The sequence below is a fragment of the Lutra lutra genome, chromosome 11 (genome assembly GCF_902655055.1).
Source record: "Lutra lutra chromosome 11, mLutLut1.2, whole genome shotgun sequence".
Taxonomy (NCBI): Eukaryota; Metazoa; Chordata; class Mammalia; order Carnivora; family Mustelidae; genus Lutra; species Lutra lutra.
Window position 1 is genome coordinate 62,588,864 of NC_062288.1, and position 19,721 is coordinate 62,608,584.

The 19,721-nt window shown below is 55.4% G+C and overlaps 1 protein-coding gene across 3 annotated transcripts in view; it reads left to right on the plus strand.

The window, feature by feature from the left end:
• The window catches only part of MINDY4 (MINDY lysine 48 deubiquitinase 4), a 103,391-nt gene extending 88,993 nt beyond the window's left edge, over nucleotides 1-14,398 (plus strand). Inside the window, exons 16-19 of one of the 3 annotated variants that reach the window (XM_047694421.1) lie at nucleotides 2,188-2,368; nucleotides 2,908-2,980; nucleotides 12,306-12,366; nucleotides 14,268-14,398. In XM_047694421.1, coding sequence (XP_047550377.1) covers nucleotides 2,188-2,368; nucleotides 2,908-2,980; nucleotides 12,306-12,354 — 303 coding nt within the window. In that variant the 3' untranslated portion in view covers nucleotides 12,355-12,366; nucleotides 14,268-14,398. Of the gene's footprint in view, nucleotides 1-2,187; nucleotides 2,369-2,907; nucleotides 2,981-10,620; nucleotides 11,813-12,305; nucleotides 12,742-14,267 lie in introns of those variants that run through there. The other 2 variants (XM_047694420.1, XM_047694419.1) reach the window with 2 other exon arrangements.
• Nucleotides 14,399-19,721: the final 5,323 nt, after the last annotated feature.

Genomic DNA, 19,721 nt, shown 5'->3' on the forward strand with positions numbered 1-19,721 from the left:
GTTCATTCTTTTTAAATTAGGGCTTCTAAGCTGGCAGTCCGCAGCGAGGTGTGGGGGCATTCACTCGTCTCACCCCTGCAAAAGATTTAAGAATCCCCCTTTAAAAGTGACTCCTCACGGTGCCCTCTGTTCCCCTATCCTGAAGGAAATGTGCCCCTACCCTCCCTCCTCACCGCAGGCCTTTGGTCAGCTACCTCCGAACCCAGAGGAAGTGAATTTCATCTTTGGAAAATGTCACCCACTTGGAGGGGGCTCCTGAATGAGAAAACTCATTTATAAAATCTCTGGGCAGCTTTTTTTTTTCCCCCATAATCTTTTGACCATTTAACAAATGGCAGGCTGCCCTTTTGTCCCCTCTCCTGGAAAGTTCAGGGTGGCTAATTATGCAGACGCCTGCCCTCTGGCAGGTTGCTCCGCTCTTTTTCCTGCAGTGAGTGAGCCCTGGGTCCCCGAGAAGGCTCCCTATTCGAGGTGAGGCCCTCACCAGAAAAGTTTGAGCTCGGAATGGGAGCCAAGTTTGCAGTGGGGTTTAGGCACGTCTGGCCACGTCCTCTGAGGTATCTATTTCCCCCACATCCACCAAGGAGAGGGCTCTGGAGTCACGTTTTAATGTCAAGAGGGGTTGGGGTGAGGGCCCTACTGGCCAGGTGGGGGCGGGGCGGGGCAGGACGCTTGGAAAATGCGAAAACGGACACCTTGTAAAGATCGCCATCCTACCCCCTGGAGGAGGCCACTGTTGGTGGGCAAGTCTTTCCCTAGGGACCTAAGCACAGGTCCCCTGTCCGAGATACCCCAGTCCAGAGTCCGCTTCCAGGAGGGGCTCCGGGAGGCCCCAGGAAGACCGCTCGGCCACTCTCCTGTGACAGGCCGGAGAAAGTATGCCTTTCTCCCCACTGGAAAAATAATTCCCATTCTTTCCTTAATCCGCAGGCTGTGGCTGTAAATACCTGAGCATACAAACATCTCCCTGGGGCTGGTGGGGATTAGGCCAAAATCAGCCTGGTCCATGGCACGCACAGAGCTGAATAAACTAGGGCCCGGGGTTGGGAGAGGAGCAGCCCCCGGGAGTCACAGGTGACGGGGAGAGACCTCAGAGAGCTTGATGGGCAGAGCCAGCCAGACCTCTGAGCAGGACTTGCAGAGGGCCCCCACCGCTCCTCTGCCCTAAGCAGCAGCAATGAGGGTCCTGGAGCATGTTCCGTGCCATATGCCTTCCCTGAACACCCCTCTGCGGGGAGCTTTTCAAGAGAGTCTCTCATCAGAAAGTCCCAGCTCCTTATCCTCCTCTCCCCCCACGCTCTTTCCCGAATGCCCAGCTAGTCCCTGGATGGATGATTCTGGGCATTCCTTCCTGGCACCCCACAACAGAATGCTCACCCCTCTCCCATCTCCCTGTGGCTCCAAGCCCACCTATCTTCAAGGTACAGTCCTACCTAGTTCAAGTTCCTCTTCATGCATGAGGACCCTCACTCGTCAAACATTTGCTCATGTTGGCTTCTAACCCCTGCCCTTGGTGCTAAGGGCACAGTCTGGTGCTTGGGAGGCAGGCTGGCACGTCTTGGTGAGGCTGTGATGCGCTGCAGGAGGGCAGGCGGGTACTGGGTACCTAGTACCTGTTACATAGTAGCCCCCACCCAGGAACTAGAGGGTGATTCATGCTCCCTGGTTGGCTAATTTGGGTGATGCAGAACCTGGAAGGGGAGGAGAGGTGTCCCAGCACTCTAGATGGGGGACGGGGGTGCCCAGGCACGGGGGCCAGCCGCGCTGGCATGTTTGAGGATTGGTGAGAGGCTGGTGCGCTGCTGGGTGTGGCTGTGGAAGAACTGGTGGGGAGGTCATCATCTGGGGAGGAGCGGCTGGCTGCAGAAGAGCTTTCCGAGGCAGGCTGGGCAGCCCTGTGAGCCAGTTAAGTATGGGAGAGGAAGCAGTGTGGGCGCCCGAGGTTTCAGGCCGGCATACCTCACAGCGTGACCGTGGGTGAGGGGAAGCCCCAGAGAGTGGCGGGCATGGCTCCAGGGGACAAGCCATGTCTGTGAGCAGCTCAAGGGACTCCCAGTCTGGCTCAGAGGCCGGGATCCCCCTCTGGTCTTTCTGAGGTCAGCCCAACCCGGGTTAGACGGAACATGCTGGGGCCCTTTCTCTGGGGCTAGCACCAGCATCTCTGTCTGCCTCCCATCCCTCTTGCAGGTGGGCTGTTTCCTGAAGACGCCGAGGTTCCCCATCTGGGTGGTGTGCAGCGAGAGCCACTTCAGCGTCCTCTTCAGCCTGCAGCCAGAGCTCCTGCGAGACTGGAGGGCCGAGAGGCTCTTCGACCTGTACTATTACGATGGCCTGGCCAACCAGCAGGAGCAGATCCGGCTGACTGTTGGTGCGCCATCCCCACCGGCCCACGTCCTCCGGTCAGGCAGAGAACAACACAGGCCCTCAGACCTGTGTCCCCACTGGGGGATCAGAGAGCGTGTGTCCGTGTAACCTCCTCCCGGAGGAGCCAGAGCAGGGCCTTGAGAAGCTGGTAGCATTAGAGGTGTACGGTGGAGTTGAGAACTCAGAGTAGGGAGCCCTGAATACCGTGCTGACAAGTTTGGATTTTCTTCTATGGGCAATGAGGAGCCATGGAAGGTTTTAGAGCAGGAGAGTGATGGGATCAGATGAGTTTTAGAAAGAATGATGCTGGTGGCTGACGGGGAGCAGGAGGGTGGGTTGGAGACTGGAGGTGGGAGGCGTGAGGAGAGTGCTGTGGTCCAGAGGAGAAGCAGTGGGACAGGAACAAGGGTGGGTCCAGTCAAGATGAGAAGCAGAGCAGGTGCTAGAACAGTCAGGTCCCAGGAGCTGGGTTGTTGGTGCTGACCCACAAGCTCAGACCCCAGACTAATGAGTGTGTGTGTGTCTCTCTCTCCCGGCCCCCAGACACCACCCAGACCATCCCTGAGGACAGAGACAATGACCTCGTCCCACCCGTCGAGCTCTGCATCAGAACCAGGTGAGTCAGGTCTATCTCTGGCTCTGGAAGCTCACCTGAGTGCCTTCGAGGTATGATGGTTGGGGGTGGTCATACCCACTGGAAGGAGGATGGGTTTCGGGATTGCCCTAACCAAGAGTCTGTGGTGAGGCAGGCCTTCCACAGAATGGAAAGGCGCAGGGCTTGGGGCTTGTTTGTACGTAGACTTTCGTGGTCTCTGTGGCTCAAGTGGAGAAGTGTGTGGTCTGTGAGTTGACTGTGTCTTCAGACAGCTTCTGGGGCTGCCCCTGTGGCAGGGGTGGGGGTACTGAGTAGGTGTTTCTTGAGGTCCATCCTTGCTCATGGTGATCACCGGCACCTGCAGTGAGTGCTGTGAGGTCCGGTCAGGAGGAAGGACAGGTAGGATACAGGTGGAAGAGGGGATGGGAGGAGTTTGAGCAGGATGGGAAGGTGAGAGGGCCTAGCTCCTCTGCAGTCCCCAGGGGGTAGCCCTGAGATGGCTTCCTGTAGCAGCAGCACCCTCTGCGTCCAGGAGGAGCAGCCCCACTCGTTCTATTGGTGTGGGTTGGGCCCTCTGAACCCCAAGCAGAGGTGCCCTATAGCCTCAGACACACGGTGGGAGATCTTTGACTCCCCTATTCCAGCTCAGGCTCAGGGTGAGTTGGGGCTCCCTTCACTCAGGATCTCCCCCACCCCCCGCACCCCCGCCTCAGGCAGGCCCTTCACAAAGCCTTTGCGGAATGACTTGGAGGCCTCAGATGCAGTGGGAGGAGCAAGTTGGGGAGGAAGGAGGTCTGCATTCCAGTGCCTTCTGGGGAAGTGCTAGAACTTGCACGTGGTCAGTGTGGGTTCTAGAGTTTGAATCCTTTCCACTCTTCACCCGTGTGTCCCTCACACTGTCAGCTGTAAGACTGGTAAAATGGAGAGCCCAGCGTGGGGCTCTTGTGAGGGCACCTGGTATCGCACCAGGTGCTCTGTAAACAGCTCTCACGGGTAGTGTCTTAGTGGCCCTGTGCCGCGGTGTGACCTCAGATGGAACCTCATGTCCCCAACTGTGAAGTGATTAACTTGGGGTGCAGGACATGGATAATGCTGGGGCTCTGACCACCTGCAACCCAGGGGTTTCGCTCGCAGCCTTGGGCTGCTGCCCAGCCAAAGCTTCGTGAGCCCTTGACTGGAGCCTCGGTCACAGCGGAAACCCCAGGGAGGGAATGTGGGAAATGCTGGGACATCCTCATTAGACCCCATCTATTCGTCCATCTGTTCATCCGTCCTCCTGCCTGCCCACCGAGCCAGGGACAGAGCATTCTTGTGGGGTCATGTGCTGGCTTTTCTTTCGTCGGGCGGATTAAAGACCCAAGCAGGTCGCTTTCCTTTCATGTACAAAGGGCCACTCATTCCAGGTGATGAGAGAAGGGCAACACTGGAAAGAGGAGGTGACACTGGCCTTGGCACCCTCCTCAGGAAGGGGTGAGAGGCCACAGGGCATCCTTCCTGCAGGTGGGCCTCCCAAGCAGGGCTGTGGACCACACCCTGGGCACAGGCTCTGCCCACCTCCCCGACTCCAAAGTCCCCACTCCAGGGGTGTGGGGGACCACCACCTGGGACCTCTCCAACAGCCCCATCTGGAATCACTCCTCTTGTCCCAAGAATGGTTCCACTGCAGGACTCACCAGTACCTCCAGCCCAGGGGTTGGACATTCTGGGCTCAGCCCTAACTGTCCAGTGCTTAACAGTGACTTGGGGCTCTGTTTTGTCAGGGAGCTCAGTCCAGGGTCATCTGAGCATGAGCATGGGCCGGGAGCATCTCTTCCTCTTCTGTCAGCTGTCCTCTTCTCCCAGGGCTCCTCCCATCCCAGTTGTCACTGTGTACAGTGAAATGATGGGGGAAAATGGGGTCACTGCCTACAGCCAGAAGCGATCCCTTGGCCTGGGGCATATGGTCCATAGGCTAAGTCTCTGCCCTGCCCTTTTCTGTCCCTGCTCACTATCAGCATGTGGCTCTAGCCATGCTTCCTAGTCCTTTGTCACAGATAGAAAATCACATTTGTGCATCACACAGGGTTTGGAACAACTGGCCTGGTGGTTCTGTGGGCCCAAACTCCACCTAGCTCCTGATGGATGGTGGGGATCAGTACTCTGATACACCTGTCTCCATCTGTGGTTCAGCCATTGGGAAGAGTGTGATCCTCAGGCTTCAGCAGGCATCCCTGAAGGATATGGTAGAGCACACATCAGTGAGTCCTTCCCCCCCGGGTTCTGGTTCAGTAGCTAGGTGGGGCCTGGGAATTGGCATATCTGGGGAGTTCCTGGGAATTGCTGGTGCTGCTGTCCCAGGACCACACTCAGAACTTCTGGTGCCAGGTGAGGGCAGCATCTACCCCTCTGTGGCCCTTTCTGGCTGTCTTGTGAGTTAGATGTCAGGTGAAGTGCTGAGCCTTAAGCATCTGGCCTGTTGTAATACTCCGGGCCAGGGGTCCTTCCTTGCTGGCCCTGGGGGCAGCCCCACCCCATCCCCACCTTCCCCCAGGTAGGAGTATCCATCCTCTGCTAGGCCTTTCCTAAAACCAGCTGTCTGCCTCTCTTATGACCTCTACGACCTGCCCCACCATGGTGGGTCCACCTGGGATGTTAATGTGGTGAGATTTTTCCCAGCATCATTCTCAGAAAAGCTAAGTGGGTGAGTGAATAGTGGGAATGCTGGTTCCCCCCCTCTCCCTCCAGTACCCATCAGATAACATACCACTGTAATGGGAAACAGCAGGCCCAGCCTCCTGGAATCCTGTTCCAAGGGGTTGGATTACAAAGGCTTTGCATTTTGTTTTCATCCCAGATTCTCGAACAGCTCAAAGGGAGAAACTTGGGAAAGTGGCCTTCAAGGTCAGTGAAGACCCTGGGGAGAAAGGGCCCTGCCTCTTGGGGGATGAGCCCTGCTGCCCATAGGAGGTCCCCACCCTGACAGGAAGGGGGTACATGTGGTGTCATGGCCTGAACTCAGGCCACATCTCAGGTCATTACCGCAAGATGACCAGACCCCTGGGCCCATCACTTCAACCTCATGGAATCCCTGGGCTGGACTCCATGGAAGAAACAGCCAGATGAGACTCTAGGTCCTTGCTCTGGGAGAGTTCACAATTGAATAGAAGTCAAGTTCATGATCCACTCTCTTCTAATCTAGGCAGAAATGTGCTGCCTACCCTTAAACCTAGCTCTCTTGCCTGCTAAGGACATCTGATGCTCACCCTGACCCAGCACGGAGCACACCACACCCCTGGCCATCTGGAAGCTTGCTGAGGTCCACGGGAAGGCCCTTAGATGCTACCTGAGATGGCCCTTCCTTTCACATGTCAGGGTATGCGAAGTGGAGCTCTGTGCCCCAGGCCATACCTTGAGTCACAAACAGCACAGGTCCTGAAGCTTAGGCTTGCGCTGTCCCAGCCCAGGGGAAGGTCACTGAGTGGTCAGTATGATTTCCCGCCACCTGGCTTTGTTACCACAGTGACATTACACAAGACCGGACTGTTGGTTTTGCTTCTGGGGAAGAGCACCCTAAGTCGAATGATCCCAGGTCCCATGCCATCTCTGCTCTCAAATGTGACCCGCGTCTGGACCTCAGGGAGTCTCCCATTACCTACCCTCATGTCAGGAATGTGGGGTTTGTCCGTCCCCCCTCCCCGCAATTCCCGCTGCTCTCTGACCATCTCAGCAAAAATAGACTCATTTATGGTCATTTCCAAACAAGACACACACAGTGACCTCTCGAGCTTCCAGCCTAGCCAGAGTGGGAGAGAATGAAACAGTTGTCAGTGGTCCAGAGGAAAGAGGAAAGAACACATAACCAGGGCCTGGGGCTGGGCCACAGATGTTTCTGTTTGGAGGCTCAGACAAGAAATTGAAAATATAATTTCAGCTGGGAACAGTGCCTTCCAGGGGCTGGAGCCGAGTGCCCAGGTCCGTCAGCTGTACCCCCACCCACTGGGGGAGGGGGCTGCTGTGCCAGTCTTCATGCCTCAGCTGACATACTTCTTGCCCAGGTACCCTGTCCACAGTGTCTCTCACCCACCAAAAGAGGGTTTCCTGGGTGCTCCTGTGGCCCCAGCTGATCTCTTCTGATTCCCTGCCCCACAACCTGCACACACACTTGCCTGTTGTGTTCCTTGCCCTGGTTGGATTCACAGAACCCTCAACACCATGATGCAACACCTCACTCCTGGCTCTGCTATCGTCATGTTGTATGACCTCCAGAAGGCTTGGTTCTGTTCCACACCTCAGTTTCCTCATCTGTTGATGAGGTAGAAGGATCCCTTCCCCAAGCTGTTGTGAGGTCGAAAAAAGAGAGGCAGAAGCATTCCCTTTCCTTTGGAGACCACGGGGGTGCACGTGCGTGTGTGGGGAGAAGGGATAATCAGGAGGAGGCATAGGGGAAGGGACAAGAGGGGACAAGGGCCATGGGCTGGGCTCTGTGACTGCCTGGGTCAAAGGCAAGAGAGACCGCAGTGTGAATGAAGACGCATCCGTACTGGGCCCTTGGGACCCCAGAAGGAATAGCTGCTGGGGAGGGCTGTGTTCATTTAGTGGCACTTGGCCCTGAGATGTCTTGGAGGGGACAGAGGCCAGTGATACCAGCTCTGTCCTTGAGGGGCTCACAGTCTCAGGGGGGAGGGAGACCCCATGACAATATGGTGCTGAGGGAGGACCCCCAGGCTGCTTGGGGGTCAGAACACACTTCTAGAAGGAGGAATCTTGGATCTGATCCTGAAGAATGGTGGGTGGGGATGAGGGATGGTTGTTCCGGGTGGAGGGCACAGCACAGGCCAAGGCCCGCAAGGGAGGGATAGCCTATGGGGTTCATTCCAGAATCTTCTGCTTCCCGTGGCTAGAGTACAGGAAGTAGAACTTGCACAACAGGATACTTGCCTGGAAACCCATAGTGAGCAAGAGTTCTGTGGTGTATTTCTACTGGTCAGCTCTGGTGAGACCTTTAAAACCTGGCCTGTGCCCTTCTCTTTGCTGATACCAGCTCTACTAGGCATCTGTCCCCAGGATACACTAGTATCATCAATGCTGAAAGTCTGTGGAGTGGGCAACCCCTGCTCAAGGGTGGTTTATGGCCCTGGGGAGGGAAGGGCCTCATCTGTGGCCCTGAGGTGGGCCCTCTTTGTGATGCTGAGCCTCCCTGAGCTCCAGGGACCACAGCATCTTCTTGGAGCTCGACCCCTAAGCCAGTGGTCCTCAGCCACTGGGTTATCTTGTGCCCCAGGGACTATTTGGCAATGTTGGGAGACATCTTTTGGGTATCACGGCTGCAGGGAGGAGGGTGCTAAAAATCCCACAATGCACAAGACAGCCCCAGAATAAAAATTAGCCCACAATGTCAGTGGTCTCAGGTCAAGAAAGCCTGCTGGGAACTCTTACGCTCAGCCTCCTGAACTAACCCTGGGAGAGTGAGCTTTCATTCTGCCCGCTGTGCTGTCTGCAGGTCCGTTTCATCCCTGCCCTCCCTCTGCCTGCCCCTAACTGCATACACAGAGCTCTGTTTACTGTCCTTGTAATTGGCCACGGACTTTCCTACCAGGGAACCATTCATCCTCACACGAGCACAGCCCCCCTGTGTCTCAGCTCTTGCCATTTTAAAAACATCTCTGCTTTGATTTTCTATCAACCGTAAACTACTTTTCTCTGCTGCTTCTAATACTTTCCCCCTCATTGGTACCTGTTAGCTGGGTGGGTTAGTTACCATGGTAAAAAGCCTCGAAACTAAGCATTAACTCCCACCACCTAACTGTAAGATCCAGTGACTGTTGGGATGGCATGGATGTCTCTAGTAGTAGAGAGATGTGACTCACCCCTGCACTGAAGCCAAATCCCATGTTGCCAGGATCTGAGCTGTTTGCAAATGGGGAGCTCATAGAAGGACCTTCTCTCTGCCTGTCAGAGTGTGGAGGGTGAAGGCTGGGAGGGGTGGGGAGGGATGAGAGAAGGGTTTGGGGACCAGGTTGAAGTTAGACCTTATGGTAACAAGAAATCTGATGTACTTCTGACTCCCGCCCCACAACCCCACCCCTGCCCATTCTTACCACAACTGGGAGAGGAAACCACTCTGGTCTGGGCAATAGTTTTCCCTTTGCAGTCTGGGACCCTGATGCCTTCCTGGAGCTAGGCAATGGGCAGAATGTCGCTCTCATCCATGTCTCCTTTCTGATGCTTTCCCAAGGGTCTGGATTCAGGATATAGCCCTAGTGTGTAAGACTTTGATAAGAAACTTACAGAGGCTGATACTCACCTATAAATCTTAATAGAACAATAAAAGGTTTTAGTGACATGCTTCAAAACTGCAAAGATGAGGAACAGAGAAATAAAATTGGAAATGTCAAGTTGCATGGTGGAGTTGATGAAGCCCCAGGTCACACCGCCGCGTATTGCTGACGCACTATTGACACACTTGGCACAGTAAGTCTGCCTAGTCCCTGGGAACCCGTGGTCAGCACCATGCCTTCCCAGCGGGACTTACTCCCCAGATCCTGCTCAGCTGTGTGACTGAGAGCTGCATCTGTCTTCCCTACTACTGGCTGCACCTGTAGGGGCCACCCTGTGACATCATCAGGCCCCAGCACCAAATAGCACGGGCAGTAGCTGCTTGATGACCGAGGCATGGTCCGACTTCCAACCACGTTGATGATCTCCAGATACAGTCGCATTGCCTCTTCCTCAAGCAGTGACAGACACTTTGATGCCACTGGAGCCCCTCAAAGTGGCCCAGCCCCAGAGCACCTAATAGATCCCTCTAGATCTGCCCCAGGGCTGACCCGTAGCAGCTCAGGAAATAGTCGAAAGCATGCGGACACCACAGAATCACTCAAGTCCCCCCCACCCCACCGGGGGAAAAATGGCGCCGACCATTTCCCGTCACGTGACATGACAGAGAGTTAAGGGGAGGCAGGATCGGTGGACGAGCACAAGAGGGCTATGTGTCTCATTACAGGTTATGTTTAGAGTGAGTCTTGCTAAGGTCGGTCTTCCAGCACTTAGTCTGGAGAAAACACCGAGGAATGTGTCCAAAATTTTTTGCACATCCAGACCCGCTTCTGAGCATTTGTGACCAGAAGGCTCTCCTGGGTCCAATGGCTCAGGTGTGAAGGGTATCTCCCAGGCTTTTACACAGGAAGGAAAGGGTTGGCTGTCAAAAAGTCCTACCACCCCATTTGGGTGGGCTCTCCTGGTGTCACAGGGCATCATCCATAACACTGAAGAGCACACAGAGGTAGTTTGGAAGGACTAGTTTCCTAAAACAGTGTTAACGGTCTTGTTAACAGTCTTAGCAGGTTTTCCCCTACCACCTACCCATTTCAGCCTTTTATGCTGAGGATTTTAATGGAAAGATGCAATTCAGCATTAATATACAGACTGGATAAAAATGTCTCACAACGCAAGGCAGGGCTGCATCTTGTGTCTGGACTGTGACAAACACTAAATTCTCACATTCCTTCTATCCTCACAGTGGGTGGGTGGAGGTCGGAGACGAGCGGGACAGTCATTGTTCCAAAACAGACGATAGGCCAAGTATCTCCCACACCAAACCCTTCCACGGGAGCAAGACACACAGAAATACCACCATGATTTTTTGTCTTCAAATGACGAGAAATCTTTTTGCTCCTTTGAAGAGGAAGGGGCTGGTCAAAGGTGTGCAAAAAATTCAACAGAAGAAAATACAGTCTTTACAGATGCCAGGAAGGTGCCTATAATCAAGAGGAAAGTAATTTGGTAAGAGCAGAGTGAGTACGAGTCCCATTGCCTCTGGAAGGCTGTCCCTCTCCATCGAAAAGCCAGAGACATTGGTGCGGCCACTGAAGCAAGGCACGGTCGTGAAGAAAGACAAAGAGCAGAAGCCTGAGGAAGGAAGGAGAAAGAAGTTCAGAGGGAGTCTGCGTTCTTCATGAAGGTGGAGAAGGTTGGGTTTACAACCAACCACTGCTGAAACGTAGTGGGACTTGTGAGCGATCAGTCAGGAGGTGCACAGTCTTCCTCTGGGAGACCCTGTTCACTCGCCTGTTGTGGCTCCCACCTCAGGCGGCTGGGACTCTCCAAAGCAGAAGCACAGTTAAAATGAGGAAAGCTTCCTTCCCCCCACCCCCTTCTGTTGGCCATTGACGTGTTGACTTCTGTCAGAAGAAAAACGTCAGGTTTTGAAAAAGTGTGCTCCCTCCGCTAGCCTCAACATTGTGAAAAGCGTTTCAGGAGCCTGGGGTCGAACCCTGCACCCTAGCACTGCTTTTGAGGTAGATGCCACATCTGCTTCCAAAGTTCCTGGATCTCAGGACGGATGTGTATCTCTTAGATACCCAGGATCAGGTCTTGCAGGAACATTCCATCCGCTAGAAATGTGATCCTCCTGGGCTGCTTTAGAAAACGAGTGTGCCGTATATTCAAGTCATATGCTGGGGCGTGCCTGGATGGCTCGGTCGGTTAAGCATCTGACTCTTAATTTAGGCTCCAGTCATGATTTCGGGGTCATGAGATTCAGCCCTGTGCTGGGCTCCACACTGGACGTGGAGCCTGCTTAGGATTCTCTCTCTCTGTCTCTGCTTACCCTCCCCCCACGCACTCAACAATACATAAGTGAATAAAAATTTTTAAAAAATTAAGTGTTGGGTCATTTTGTGGTATCATCTCCACTAACTTTTATTTTGGAATTGGACTGGTATTAAAATTGTATCTAGTCCATTAAATGATACTGCTTCTTAAGACTTCATCAAGTAATTAAAAAAAAAAATGCAAATCTGTGTTTTACTGAGCTGCTTCCAGCCCTTCTCTGGCTTCTCGTGGCTCTCAGAGCAAAGCCCAGAATCCTTCCGAGGCTCCCAGGTCCTGTGTGGTGCCTCCTTGCCTGCTTCCTGCCGTGGGCCACACCTCTCTCCCGCCTTCTCTAGGCTCTGGCACCTGGAACCCTCCAGGATTCTCCCTATCTGGATCTTCCCATGTGCTGTCAAGTCCACCATGAGGCACCCTGGGAGGTGGCTGTGTCTTTGGGCACGTGGACCACGCCCATCAGCTCAGGGCCCTGCAGTGCTAGGCACACAGCAGGCTCTCGATAAACACTTGTGGCAAGAACCATTGAATGTCCCCCCCCTTCTCTCTTCTCCTGGGCTCTCTGGGGTCCTAGGTATGTTTGTGTTTCACGGGGGCCTGGTATATAGGTTTGTGTGTGATGTGGAGAGGCGAAGTGGGGAGGTTAGAACCAGAAATCCTCAAAGCCCTTCAGACAGGACCTTCGGGTAAGTGAGGGCAAGAGATGGTTCCCATGTAGGCCTGGGCAGCTCTGACTCTTTATCTGCTACTCTGCTTGTAGGTGGAAGGGGGCAGCGGTGAACTGGAACGGCTCAGACCCCATCTTGTGACCCTTCCTGTGGGTAAGCCTACGGCTCCACCACTCATCACTGGGGGTGACACCTGAGCCCCAGGCCTCAGGGACAAGTCTCTCAGAAGAGTGTCACCCCACACTGGGCCAGCAGTGCTGCAGAAGCATCCAGAACCTTCCTGCCCCTTCCATGAAGGGCCCCCAGGACTGTGATGAGGGCCTAGAGTGCTGCTTACAGCTCCCTCCCAGCTGAGCCATGACTGCCAAGGATTGGACCGCCTGTGTGCTTTTTGTCTGCATCCCTCCCCTGCTCCCCACTGGGCCACCTGTCCCCTCGTCAAGCCTGTGATACAGTCAGCCCGGGCACCCTGAGCTCGTTATTTCTGGTAGTTGGTGTTCTATAAAGCAGGAGTCAAACCCAAGCTGAGGAGGAAAGGCTCGTTTGTTCTGTTGTGGCAAAGGAAGCCTGAGGTTTGCATGGTTCATGGCTGGGGTGGGAACAGGGATGGTCGCCCAGGGCCCTAGAGACCTGTGGGCTAAGAGGTCATCTAATGGGGGTCTCTGCAAACAGGCAATGCCTCTGGTCCCGTAGTGTCCCTGCTGGGGCTTCTGGTCTAGCCTGTCTTCTCCGCGTCAGCCCCAGGTCTAAGGCACTAGGCTTTGTAAGCTGTGCTGCCTAGGGCAATACCGGCCCCCTGGGAACCTGTCTCAGGGCAGACCTGGATCCCTATGAGACCCCAGGAGGATGGTCATGTGGACCTGGACAGGTGGATATGGGGAAGAACCTTCTAGGCAGGGACCTCTTGCCACAGAGGGCAATAAGATGAGAATGAGCCAAGGGACCAGGTATAGTCCCCTGCACCCCCCCAATGTGGGTGGGCAGAGCCTGGGAAGGCCCTCATGTTCCAGAGCAAGAGGGGATAGGTATGACTGGGAAAAACAGTCACTCATAAAGGGAAATTTGCACAGTTGCAGCCTCCCTGATTCCCTGGGCTTGCATCCTACTGGTTTTCAAAAGGAATGTGACATTAAGGACTGCTCTGTAATGGCTCCCAACAGGGGTACTGAGTAAGGGCACTCAGAGGCAGAGCACTAGCCTCCAGGAGCCTCTGTCACCAGCCCAGCCACGTGAGGAGCCAGGAGCAGCATGAGACCGAGTGCGCAGGAGCGCGGTCCATTGCTGGCCCCTGCTCGGGCCAGGCCGGAACTCTGAGCAGGCCCCGCAGAGGTGGGTGTTTGCACAGAAGGACCAGTGAGTGAGCTCCTCCCGTGTCTGCCCTGGCCCAGGGAGAGGCCAGGGAGAGCCCTAGATGCTGAATGGTGGCTGGTCCCCAGCCTCTGTGTCCCATCCCTCCTGTAACCCCCATCCCCCCAGCCACCCCCGTGCTCAGGACCAGAGCAGCTCAGGGACTGTCTTACCTCTGCAGCGCTGGTGAAGAGGAGACCCCTTCTCTTTATGTGCCAGGCATTTGGTGGTGACAACGTGAGGGCCTGTTTTGCACTCTCATGGGCTGGGCACGAGTCGTGGCTGGATTGTTGTATTATCTTATTGTGGGTCTTTGGGGAGAAGCAGGGAGGAGCCAGGAGGGAAGTGAGAGGGCAGGGCGCGCTTTGTCTAAGCTGTGTGGAGGCCCCACTGGGGTTTGCTGTGTAAACTCCAGTGGCCATTCACAGCAGGCGTCCCACAGAAATGCTTCCTATATGTCCCCGAAATGTTTATGCATTTGTTTTCCTTGGCCAGAGATGGGCCGCTCCAGCTGAGCTCTGGTGGAGGAAGTCAATCTCCCTGCAGCGGGCTTGTTTATCAGCCTGGGAAGGAAAAGTGTGTCTTTTCAATGTAACTCACTTAACCTCCTGACCAGGGTCCTGTTGGCAGGGCTGGAGAAATCAAAATATTTCCAGCGTTGCTCGAAAAACTCAGTTCCAACATATTACAGAAGCATTTTTTTCTAGAAGCCAAGATGCAGGTACATGCACGGTTTGACACCCCGTGCCTGGGGTTTCCTGGGACACAAGACGAGCAAAACCGCAGCACCGCCGTCTCCCAGGTCTGGAAGTGAGAGAAGACCCACAGCCCGGCCACCACGTTTGCAAGAATGAACCAGAGGCGAGTGCCTCCCTGCAGGTGGCTCTTCTCCAACCGAGGCACAGTTTTCTTTTTCTTTTTTTTTTAAAGATTTTTATTTATTTATTTGACAGACAGAGATCACAAATAGGCAGAGAGGCAGGCAGGGGAGGAAGGGAAGCAGGCTCCCCGCCAAGCAGAGAGCCCGATGTGGGGCTCGATCCCAGGTCCCTGAGATCATGACCTGAGCCGAAGGCAGAGGCTTTAACCCGCTGAGCCACCCAGGTGCCCTGAGGCACAGAGTTTTCTAAAGAGACTGCAGGTAGGTATCAACAGGTCCCAAGCCTCTCTCCCAAATGATATTAAAATCTTTGTGTTCATGTACGTGTGTGTGATTTTCCAGGGAGAGGGTCTATTTGACTTTGGCTAATGCCCTCCTGAATTCCCCAGAAAAAGTTAAAGAGTCCTAGAATTGAGCGGCTGCTGCAGGCCAACCTGGGCATGGCCACCGCATCAGGGCTCGCACGTGGGCCATGGGCTGGCACGTGGGCCAGGGGCCGGGTTAGTGAGCCAGCAGGTGTCAGTGAGGTGCAAATTCTTGGTCTCTAGAGGCAAGAGCAGGTCGATCCCGCTGCCCTTCCGGCAGTAAGAGAGGTCTCAAGGCCACTTGAGCCGACACTCTCCCCCATTAGTGCAAACTGCCCCCTCTCCTGTGCAGGCCTCCCGTTACTGGGGACCGCCCCTGCCCAACCGGATGATTCACGCTCTGGTAGCTGCTTATGGTGGCTCCCGGTACCGGCTTCCGCCCAGCTTCTGAGGCAGCCTTCTCCTTCCCCATTGAAGAAGACCCGAGGCTTCCTTCTGGAAGGAAGGATCCACAACTAAACCATGCAAAGGCCCCGCACCTCTTTGCCTTCCCGGTTCTGGAGATCACACCCTCCCCCCTCAGCTTGCCTGTCTGCTCAGACCCTGCTGTCAGGAACAGCAGTGTCTCCTGTCCTCAGGTGGGAGTCAGGGACCGTCCCACACTGCAGGTGCACTTGGCAAGCTTTGAAGCAGTTTTCGGGAAGTCTCCCTCTCCTGGCTTTAGGAGAGGAGATACAGACCTCTGGGCCCCATGGCTGTGGGAAGGGACCCGAGGACAAAGAATTCCTCAATAGCCACTGGCCTTTTCCAGGGCCAGCCTCGTGCTTTTGTCACCTTCCTCCACGGCCAGGGCACGTGCCGTGCTAATGGTTGCTGAGCCATTTGTACCCCGTTTCTGTAGGTTCTTTGTGGCAGCGGCACAGGTAAGAAGAGCAGCTTCCAGAAGAACCACAAGGATTCCCTGGGGGTCAGAGCTGGGCCAAGGCTTTGCGGGGGTGAGTGTTGGGGGATATCCTCAGGACCCCAACCTAGTTGGGGGTGGAGGCCCAGCCTCCAGGGAGGGCTGGGGCTGGTGAAGGACCCATCTTCAGCTCCCCCAGGCTGTTGACTCTGCTAAGCCCACAATGGCAAGAGGAGAACTCTTCTGCTAACCTTTTGGCTCTGTGTGTGGGCCTTAGACCAGCAGCATCAGTAACACTTGAGAACTTTTTAGAAATGCAGAATCTCAGGCTCCAACCCACACCCCCGTCCGCCATTCAGAATCTACACTTGAACAAAACCATCAGGTGAATCAGGTTAAAGTTGGAGACAGTTCTGTTCTAGAGCTTGGGACTTCGTGGGGGTGACAGAGGGAGTCCCCGTGAGGAAGTACTAAACGGCTGGGTGGGAGTAGCAGGACCAGAGGACTGAGTCTAGCCTTGCCTCCACGGCCTCCTGCCTGTGTGACCACCAGCACCTGCCCTGAGCTCTCTGGGCCTCCATTTGCTCCTCCGTGAAATGCCCACCTCAAGGGGCTGTATTGAGGCCTGAGGGAGTCAGTGCCCAGTGAGGTGTGGAGAGCAGGGCCTGGCACGTCTCAAGGACTTGCTAAGTGTTTGCTCTTAATGTTTCTGGTGGGGGTGGGGGAGGATCCTTGGCAGTGGTAGCATATTACCTTGGCCTTGATGGACGGGCATCCAAGTGGAGAACTGGATGGAAGATCATTGCGGGTGACATGGTGAGGTGGTGAGAGCTGAGAGACCATGAAAGGCCATGAGGTCTGTGAGTCCCAGAGGGTTGGGGGAGAAGGCCTTGGATGGTGGGCTCTGTGCTGGGACGTATTCTCAGGATACAAGGTCTGCTCAGAGCTTGACTTCAGATCTTTCCCCCTGGCCAGCAAGCGGGTGTGGAGGCAGAGGCAAGGGGCACATTAAGGGGCTGCTGCTCTAATCCCAGGAGAGGCAGGGGGAGGCCAGGAGATGATGGAGGTGACTGATGCTGATGGCCTTTTGCCTTCCAAGGCCCCATGGATGATCCTCTCTGGCCACGGAGCCCTTTTGGGAGCCTAACCTTGCAGGAGGCCGTCAAACTGCCACGCTTATTTGCAGGTACTTCTCTCCACCCGCCAGGGTCCTCCCTACTCCCTAATCATGCCCTAATCCTCCTGGGGCTGTGGGAGCTGTAATTACCAGGCAAAAATGTCAGGCATTTGCGATAATAGAGATTGCTTAATGCAGGCGGAGGGGCAGGCTGGCAGGTGGGCAGGGGAGGGGAGCAAGCAAGGCTGCCCGTGGGTCAGGGTGGCCCACTGCCAGTGCCTGCATGGTGCTCAGGGATGTTGCTCCGGCAGACTGGCTCTGCACAAGAGAGGACCCTTGCCCCACACTGGTCAGGGGCTCAGTGGTCCCAGCAGCCCACCATTGGCCTTTCCTGCTATCTTGGGATGGGACCGAAGTGCTTTGTCCAAATGTCCTTTTTGCCTTCCCCGGAGATGCCTATCCTATGTCCTGTTCCCTGGGAAATCACTGAAGGCCTTTGCATTGTAGTTGGGGAAACTGAGGCCCAGATAGGAATTCTTAGTTAAGACCCCTGCTGGGACATTTCTCATTCAATGAAGGGTCTCTTGGAGACCAGACCACCAGCTGGCCTTTGCGCTGAAGGGAGTACATCTGATGGGGGATCTAAGGGGGTGACCAACTGCCTGTCATTCTGCCTCCCACGTTGCTTCCTCCTCCTCCAGCTCCATACTTCACCCACCCCCGACCATAGCAGCTTCCCTGAGAACCCCTGCACTGCCTGTAGCCTTTGCTAGTGCTCTTCGCTGCACCTGGGTCCCTGCCTTCTGGCTGACTGTGACCATCTGCCAAATCCAACCAGACCCTCAAAATCTCCAAGGCCCCTCCTCTAGGAAGCCCTCTGGGATTATCTAGCTGAAAGTGCAGGCCCAGTCCTCTGAATGGCCTCAAGCAGCTCCTCTCTCACGGCCCAGATCCCAATGGGTGGTCTGCACCCAGCTACAGGTTTCGCCCATTCCCCCACATTTGTACATGCATGTGCGTGCATGTGTGTGTGTGTGTGTGTGTGTGTGTGTGTGTGTATACACCGCCCCTCCCCACCCCAGCCCACAGCACCCTGTTTCCTTGTCCCTGGGCCTGGGGCCCCTTGTCTTCCCTTCCCTCCTTTCCCTCCCGTATCTGTCCCATCCTAGGGGGATGAAGCCCAAAGTTCATTCCCCACCTTTGAAGAAGCCCCTCCCCACCCTGCCTCCAGGCGTAAAGCCCCAGTCACTAGGTGCTGGGATGGGAGGCATTGCCCAAGGTCTCTGAACTGTTGATGCCGGGTGTGGTTTTGAGATTAAACCTGGCGCCTTTCCTGTGGCCCTTGATAAGGGCAATTCTGGGTGCTTATCTGGCGTTTTCTGGTTTAAGGCCCCTGGACATCTGTGAGGTTCAGCAAAGTTCCGCCTCCCTGTGGAATGGAGCCCATCTCCTTGACAGGCACCCACTTCCTTGTGTCCGGCCTGGGTGTCCACTGCGAGTACTCTCAGTGCACTGGAGACACTGGTTGTCGGCACCATCTCTGGGCCCTGCTTCTCCTCCTCACCCCTCCCTTGCTCCGGCACTGGGGCTGAACCTGAGGGGTACTAATAATAATGACGGCAGGACAATTGTATAAACACACTGTGCTATGCGTGGGAACCTTACTCTAAGGAAGGATTGTTCTGTTATTGATTTCCTGCCTTGATGTTCTCCAAAGTCCTGGGCTGAGATCTTCCTTGGATTTCATTCGGGGCATAGGGCTCAGACGAGGGGTACTTGTATGGGCTGGAGCAGTCAGGGGAGCTTCTTAGATGGGAGAGGATTGAAGCTGAACCTTGAAGGAGTGTAGGGGAGGAGGAGAGGCAGAAGTATCCCAGGCCAATGGGCAGGGGCCTACGTGCCAGGGGAAAGGGGCTGGGGCATCTGTATGGCGGGAAGTCAAGGTATATCAGAGCTGAAGCACTTGCATGCCAGGCAGAGAGCTCACGCTGCCTCCTGAGCACTGGTAGCTGTGGAAGGTTTCAGAGCAGGGCAGAGAGGGTCCTATGCTGCTTTAGAAGACTGTGCTGCAACAGGGTACAGGGCGGCCTGAAGGGTGATGCCGACCTCTGACCTCGAGCCCCAGGGAGAAGCAGCAGTGGGAGATCGCTTGCATTTCAGTGATTCAGCTGAGAGAGCAAGGTGGGGGGCCATGGGCTTGGAGTCCAGGACCCTCTCTCCCCTGCTTCCTGGCAGGCAGACCTCGGCCTTGAGCAGCCGGCCCCTGTGCGTGTTCCCCTGTTGGCACCGGTGGCTGCCGCTCTCCTGGGAACAGTCTTTGCAAAATATCTCTACCTCCTGATGAAGGCTTCCTCCATCTCCTGTCTTGGCAAACCATGAAGGAGGGGGGCCTCAATGTGAGGAAGTACCCAGGCCTTTGTTCTGGACCCGGCTACGGCTGGACCCACTGCCCATTGTTTTCAAAGCTATTGGTGACCTTGGGCCAGCTGGACGGAACCAGCTGGCTCCCTTGGGCCTGGTCACCTCCGAGAGCACATGGAAGACAGCCAGGCTGGCGGGATAGTACCCAGTCCCTCATTGGCCTTGAGAAGGTCCCCTTCCCATGGGGTGCCCCATCTATGCTCTCAGAGCCTGGGACCCCTAGCTTGACCATTTGGGGTGCTCATGGACCTTAGGGAAACTGCTCATCTTCTAGGGACCAGGAGTCTCTCAGGCAGGAAGGCACACAGAGAGCTCCAAGCCCTTGCCCCGAGACTCATGCTTCTCCCACGTGCGCTGTTGCTGTGGCCCTGGCTCTCCGGAACCTGTGTGTCAGGAGTCCCAAGCTGCTGTCGGCTGTGCTCTCCCTGGGTTTGGGGGATCCCTGCTGTACCCAACAGGGGGTGTTCACCATAAGACGGGACTGTGCAGCCTGCCAGAGTGGTTATGAACTCGGACCTAGACTTTGATGACCCAGGT